The following is a 6761-nucleotide window of genomic DNA, read 5'->3' as shown; positions in this document are numbered from 1 at the left end:
TGGGGTAGTTTTTAAATTTACTTAGTTTTTTGTGTTGCTTGGATTTTAACAGTAAGCAGTTATTTTTACAATCATTGAAAGAAAACAATACAGATTGAAAAAACTTGTTGAAAAAAGCCTCATTTAAAAAAACCTTCAAATTTGCTAAAAGATGCTTACTATATAACAAAAACAAACTCTTGTATGAATGAGCAAATAAAAAAATCATTTACCTGCCTCCATAACTGAACCACATAACTGACTATGTGCTGAATATGGTTAACAGTGAAAGGGATGAAGGGACGCCGTTTGAGGAGAGGCACAGGGGAACTCAAGCTCTCCTGACCTAGTGTACATAATATGCACACTTTTTAAGTGCCTGAAGTATGAAGTATCACTTCAAATATTATTTCAACCCAAGCTTTGATGGCAATTGATTTACAGGTATGGTATTTTTCTAAGTTCATAGCCTAAAGGACAAGAGAGAAAATATCCCATGACTGACAGCAAAGAAATGATGACTTCATTCCCCATGGCAGTTTCTGTTGCAAAGAAAAGAGACATACACTGTTGATCACAGTACAACTCAACACTTTATTCCATTGTGATTGTTATACATGTAAGACTGAGACATCAAGAGACTAAAAATCAGTGCAGAACTTCTCTGAACTAAAGGGCCGTGAAAGGCATGATTGGTTTTGGCACACAGAGTGGATAACCATACATTGGCTGGAATGAGGTGGTCAGGAAAATAAAATGCACAAATCTAACACCATGTTGAAATCATGTCTGAGTTCTGGAGAAAGTTAAAGTGTAAATAATTACAAAGACTGACATGCAACTCTTTACCTTACATTATTCATCTACAGACTATTTTTCTCCCTTAGAGATGAGGAGATGGCCTTAGTAATCTGTTCAGAGTAGCCGAAAAGACCAATCAATACACATTAGAAAGATCTGCCTGATTTCTATAGCAATTCATTATAGCTGAAGAAATAATGCTAAATAATGTATTTTCTCTATATCATCCTTTAACTAAATTGAATCACATCACCCAAGTAATTCTGACTTAACTTTTACTTAGTTAAATATAATTTCTCCTGTCTTTTAATGTCAAAAAGCAGTTTCCGTTAGTTTATCCATTGGTGTATATCACAACAGACGAGGAAAACTTATGTGATAGTATCTTTCCTTTTCAAAAATAACATTATGCTAATGAGAACATCAAAGAAGTAATACTATGCTGCAAGTAATTTAGGTTTTCACATCATCAATCACATAGGGAGTCCAAAGAAGCCAGCCTAGCAGGTAACATAGCAGAGCAGAATGCAATGTAGAAGAGGCACACAGAGTCTAAGTGATTTCTCCAGACAAAAGAGAAGGAAAGACAGAAAGAAGCAAAAGAAAGGAAAAGTGAAAAATAGCCTTCTGCAGAACAAATTGTTACAAAGAAAAATCTATTTGCTTGCAATTGATTAAACATAATAGAGAAGAGTTCTTTGATTTGGGATGATAGAAGTAAAGATATTAAAAATTATATGCTGGTAAGCCTAAACTGGCAGATTGGGCCATTTTTCCTGTGGTTGTATTTGAGATGTTGAGCTCTCACAGGGAGAATTTTTGTTTTTGCCAAGGAAGGGCCAGATTTAACCCAAAAGGACAACCTTGAGAACATTTTTTCTTTGTTAACTCGGGCATGTGGCTAACATTCGTTCTCTCTCTGGTAAAAAGATATTATTCATTTCTGATGAGATGGTTCAAAATATGACAGTGACCAAGACGTGGTTTATTCACAGGATGCACATAATTGGATATCTGCATATGGCATGAATTAAAAAGTTAAGCAACAAGGAAGAGAAGGAGGAGAAAAAAACTTTTGCAAATTTCTGACATAAAATAATCAAATAAAAGGGAAAGATAGTGGTTAAGGATGTTTTCATTTTCTCAGAGGTTTCTCACTTCCATCTGCTACGGGGGAAATGAAATGAATGAAAGTAATTCTCTTTAGGTCACCAACATAAGGAATAATTTGACTGCAAACATAGAAGTGAGCAGAGCAAGACTTGAAGTGATACTTCTTAATCTCTTTGATTCTTAATCTAAAACAACAAGCCACAGGCAATACAGGAAAGGTGGAGATGACTAGGAAGTGTGATAACGTGCCTGGATCAGTTACCATTCATTGGAAAGTACCGTTTCCCCTGCCTGTTAATAGGCTGATTCCTGCAGGTTTGAGTAAAGGAATCATCTCTTCCTTCAGTGCCGCATTGTTCTTTGTAAGAGATCCGTGTCAGTTGAAAGTTGTGTAATTTAAAGGCTAGAGAAGAAAGAAATTTAAATTGGATTCCACAGTAAATATTCACGGATATTTCAAAGTAGAATTGTCCACTGTCTGGGGTTGGGTTCAAGCATCAAGGTGATCGCTTCCTGAACATGTTCATTGACCATGAGGAGCTGTTTACTCTGGCTCATATTAGACTACCAGTAATCATTTTCAGACATGATGTCTCTTTTGAAAGAAATGACTTTGCTGGACTAGGATAACTGCAGGGGTAGAAGACTGGAAATAGGGTGAGTCAGGGTAGGTGGAAACAGAAATGAGTTGAAGGAAAAAAAAAAAGAGTTCCTCCAAGGTCATATATGGTCAGTAATGAAGCAAAAATTCATGGTATGTGACTTAAAGACTTTCTAAGACATTGTACCCATGGGATGTTTCCAAGCTTCTTGATCTTTAATCTTTTAGCAACCTTCTGATACTGGATTTACCTTCCTAGGTGTGGTGCCCTCCTTCTGGAATTTAGATCTCTGGGGCAAACCCTATCAGGATGTGCCTCTGTGTAGTTAACACTGCCCCAGACAGCAGCTCTGATTTCAGTCACAGTTCTGCTGAGAAGCCTGTCCGCTCCTGGCAGGGGTGAGGGGAGGGTTGTTGGTGGCAGATGTAGTCAGAGGCAGAGGAGACCAATGGCAGACAGGGTGGACCTGCAGGAAGGTAGCCAGAAGGAAGACCTTGGGTTTTACCCAAGGTCAAGGTGGCTGTGATAGAAGAGCGAAAGGCAAAAGTAACTAACTGAATTTCAGAATTCAGAAGTAAAAGAGAAAGGAGGAGGATCCCTGGACCAGGGACTTTCACAGGAACCAAACATGATTCATGAAAAAAAAAAAAAAAAGCAAGCTTATCTGACTGATCAAGAAGACATTCTTCAGAATATACTGGCAACTAAATAATTTTCACACCAAAAATACAGACACTAAATGAGTGTTTCCTTACTGGGATTAATCACATTTTGATAATTCATTAGCTCTGTATCTTCTAGGTTGCTTAATTCATTTAGCAAATCCACAGCTTAGGTACCACCGCGAGGGGAGGGAGGGTGGGGGTGTTCAATGAAGCAATTCAACTTAGAATCAAATTTTGTAAACAAGAGTTAGTAGCACAGTGGCACAGTAGATTGTCAAGGAAAACAACAGGAGTGGGCACAGAGTCATCGGCCTTGCCTGTGCGGTCTTGCCGGCTACCGGGGGGAACTCTGCAGCTCAGGAGTCTACTTTCTTGTTAATTAAAACTGAGCAGCAGGTGAGCAGCCCATCCACCTTTTCCAGTTCAGACATGCTCACGGGGATCAGCATATGGTCCTTCAGTTTCTCATAAACCTACAGTGGGAATCAAGGAAAAGGAAGAAAAGAAGGATTATGTTTTACCATCCTCAGAAGTGGAGAATCAATTTGATTTGTACATCTAGGCTTTTCATTCATTTAATCCCAAGACACACAGGCAGTCTCAACCACACACATGCCCACAGTCATCCCTATAGAGCTGGTGGGAACTGGTTAACCACTAGCCCTGTCCTTTAACCTCAAGGCCAAAGATGTGTCAGAAATGTGGTTTTGCTAGAGATGCCTTTACTCTGCCATTGTCATTGCTAGATTAAGTGGTACGTGGAAGTTGGTGACCATGTGTCAGTCTGAATATTACTTTCTCTTCACACTTTATTTTTATTTATTTATATATTTTTGGAGACAGGGTCTTGCTCTGTCTTCCAGGTTGGTGTACAGTGGCGCGACCATGGCTCACTGCAGCCTCGACTTCCCAGGCTCAAGTGATCCTCCCACCTCAGCCTCCTAAGTACCTGGGACAAACAACAGATACACACCACTATCCCTGGATAATTTTTATTTTTTATTTTCTGTGGAGACAGGGTCTCACTATGTTGCCAGGGCTGGTCTTGGGTTCCTGGGCTCAAGTGATCATCCTGCCTTGGCCTTCCAAAGTGCTGGTATTAAACAGGCATAAGCCACCACACTAGGCCTTCTCTTCACAGTTTAAAACCCTCTCAACTATACTTTAGGTTTATTTTCTTACCAACACCACTGGAAAAATTTGACAAGATATAACTTAAGTATTTCAGGTTAAACTGCTTTTAAATTACAGGTATGAATTTTATTAGCATCTTTTGACACTAATAGAAAGCATATGTCAAAACTTCAATTAACAGTTCATAGATTGTTCTGTGATGATCAAACAAAGCATATTTTAAAAAACAGAATCACTTGAAAGTGTACTGCCTAATAACAATCTCCTGTGCTTCTTTAGGAAGCACTGCGTTTCTTAAAATTCAGCACAGTGGTTAATTAAGAGTGTTGGAGCCAGAGTAGGGTCCCAAACCCAGTTCTGTCAACCTACTACTTAAAGAATTATTTCAGTGAAGTGACATTCCCTCTGAGCCTCGGTTTACTTCTCTGTAATATTGGAATAGTAATGTTGCCCCCATAGGGCTGTTACAAGGACTGAATAAGATAATACACCTGGGATGCCTGGCACCCTGCCTGGCACCGGGGAAGCCCTCAGTAAACAGGGATATTATTAATACTATTGTTATTTTTGAGAGACACACGGCTGAATCAGGGGGGCAGTGAATAACATCTGGTAGGTCAGATGATCAATGTGGCTAAAGAGGGATGAATGATTCAGACCTGTATTTCTCAAAGTGAGTTCTGTGACTGGGTGCTTGTTGATATTGCAGATTCTAGGGTGGGGGTCCAGGAACTTGCATTTTTAGCAACCCTGATGTGCATTAAAGTATGAGATCCATTACTCATCTAAGAGCTGGGTAAGCCCCAGTTCTGGGTCAGGAGTACTCTATTTTCCTCAGGTTCACACTTTCAGCCATGGAAATAGAAAAAATTATCTATGTATTCCCTCACCTTTTTCTTTTTATCTGCTCAGAAAGGGGCTGTGATTAGAGAGTGAACCTAGTAATTATATAATATTGCATATTTAAAAGGTAGTATAAAATATTTTCTAATATTTGCGAAGCTTAAGACAAAAAAGAAAAAAAGATCAATGATTACTAAAGGCTCTTCTGTAATGCATAGTATAAATATCTTGTTCCTCCGGGCAGAGATGAGATGCTGAGTGCCTAGAAGATATGGACACTTGAAGAATCTATGGACGAGCACTGTTATGTTTGCTTGGTAGGGTAAAATCAAAATTACTAAAGTATATAGATGAGACTGGCAGAGTACGCTGAAAAACAAGGGAGATTTTCTTAGACCAGGAAAAGCATTCCAGATCCAGAGAGAGCTCCCTTATTGGAACACAAACACAGAGACTCCTGGAGCGACCAGTTGGCTGATTTCGAGTGTACCATACTACTACCTGCTCTATCTTTTCAATGAAGAGCTTTTTGCTACCTAGCACAGGCAGTTTCTTCTTTCTGCAGCCCTGACAATGAACACCCACCACTCTGGGTCATTCATACTCCTCTACCTAAAGAAACAAATGGCCAGGTGTGGTGGCTCATGCCTGTGCACTTTGGGAGGCTGAAGTGGGAGGATCCTTTAAGCCCAGGAGTTTGAGACTAGCTCGGGCAACATAAGGAGACCCCGTCTCTACAAAAAATAAAAAATTAGCCAGGTATAATGGTGCGTGCTTGTAGTCCCAGCTACTCGGGAGGCTGAGGTAGGAGGATTGCTCAGCCCAGGAATTTGAGGCTGCAGTGAGCCATGATTATGCCACTGCACTCCAGCCTTGGCAACAGAGCAAGATCCTGTCTCAAAAAAAAAAAAAAAAAAGGACTGGGCATGGTGGCTCATGCCTGTCATTCCAGCACTTTAGGAGGCCCAGGCGGGCAGACTGCTTGAGCTCACGAATTTGATACCGGCCTGGGCAATATAACGAAACCCCATCTCTATTAAAAATACAAAAATTAGCCAGGTTGTGGTGGTGTATGCATGTAGTCCCAGCTACTCAGGAGGCTGAGGTGGGAGGATCTCTTGAGCCCGGGAGGTGGGGTTGCAGTGAGCCAAGATCGTGCCACAGCACTCCAGCCTGGGTAACAGAGTGAGACCCTGTCTCAAAAATAATAATAATAATAATAATAATAATTAATAAATAAATAAAAAGAAATATAAAGAAAAGCTGCCCTTTTCTGAGGGACAGCTCAGATCTGTCAGAAAACAGTGATACCGTTGACCATCTAATTGTAGGTCTTTATGCTTAATGAGTATCTGAGGGTGGGAAAGTACATTTAATCAGAGCTGGGGCATAGACTTGGGTGACTACTTATTTGAAAATCTGAGTATTTATTTGAAAAGCTTTGAATACCCGGCATGATCATCTCAATTACTATGCATGCATTAGTGAGCAATGACATGAATGAGAAAAGTGAAACACATTTTCCTTGCGCCCTAAATTGTATTATCCTTTCTTTTCTTAATTGTTTGATATGTATACAGGAAAAGGAGGCTCCTGTTGGTCACTCCTTTATGAAAAAATCCTC

At 39.9% G+C, this 6761-nt stretch overlaps 1 protein-coding gene across 7 annotated transcripts in view; it reads right to left on the bottom strand.

Annotated features, from left to right (window-relative positions):
• Nucleotides 1-553: 553 nt before the first annotated feature.
• The window catches only part of DDAH1 (dimethylarginine dimethylaminohydrolase 1), a 260418-nt gene continuing 254210 nt past the window's right edge, over nt 554-6761 (bottom strand). For all 7 annotated transcript variants that reach the window (XM_063607160.1, XM_063607164.1, XM_063607161.1 and 4 more), the window contains one exon: nt 554-3633. In XM_063607160.1, coding sequence (XP_063463230.1) covers nt 3517-3633 — 117 coding nt within the window. In that variant the 3' untranslated portion in view covers nt 554-3516. The remainder of the gene's footprint in view (nt 3634-6761) is intronic.

This window comes from Pan paniscus, chromosome 1 (assembly GCF_029289425.2).
Source record: "Pan paniscus chromosome 1, NHGRI_mPanPan1-v2.0_pri, whole genome shotgun sequence".
Classification (NCBI taxonomy): domain Eukaryota; kingdom Metazoa; phylum Chordata; class Mammalia; order Primates; family Hominidae; genus Pan; species Pan paniscus.
Note: the sequence above shows the minus strand (reverse complement) of the source record. Positions and strands in the feature narration are given on the sequence as shown.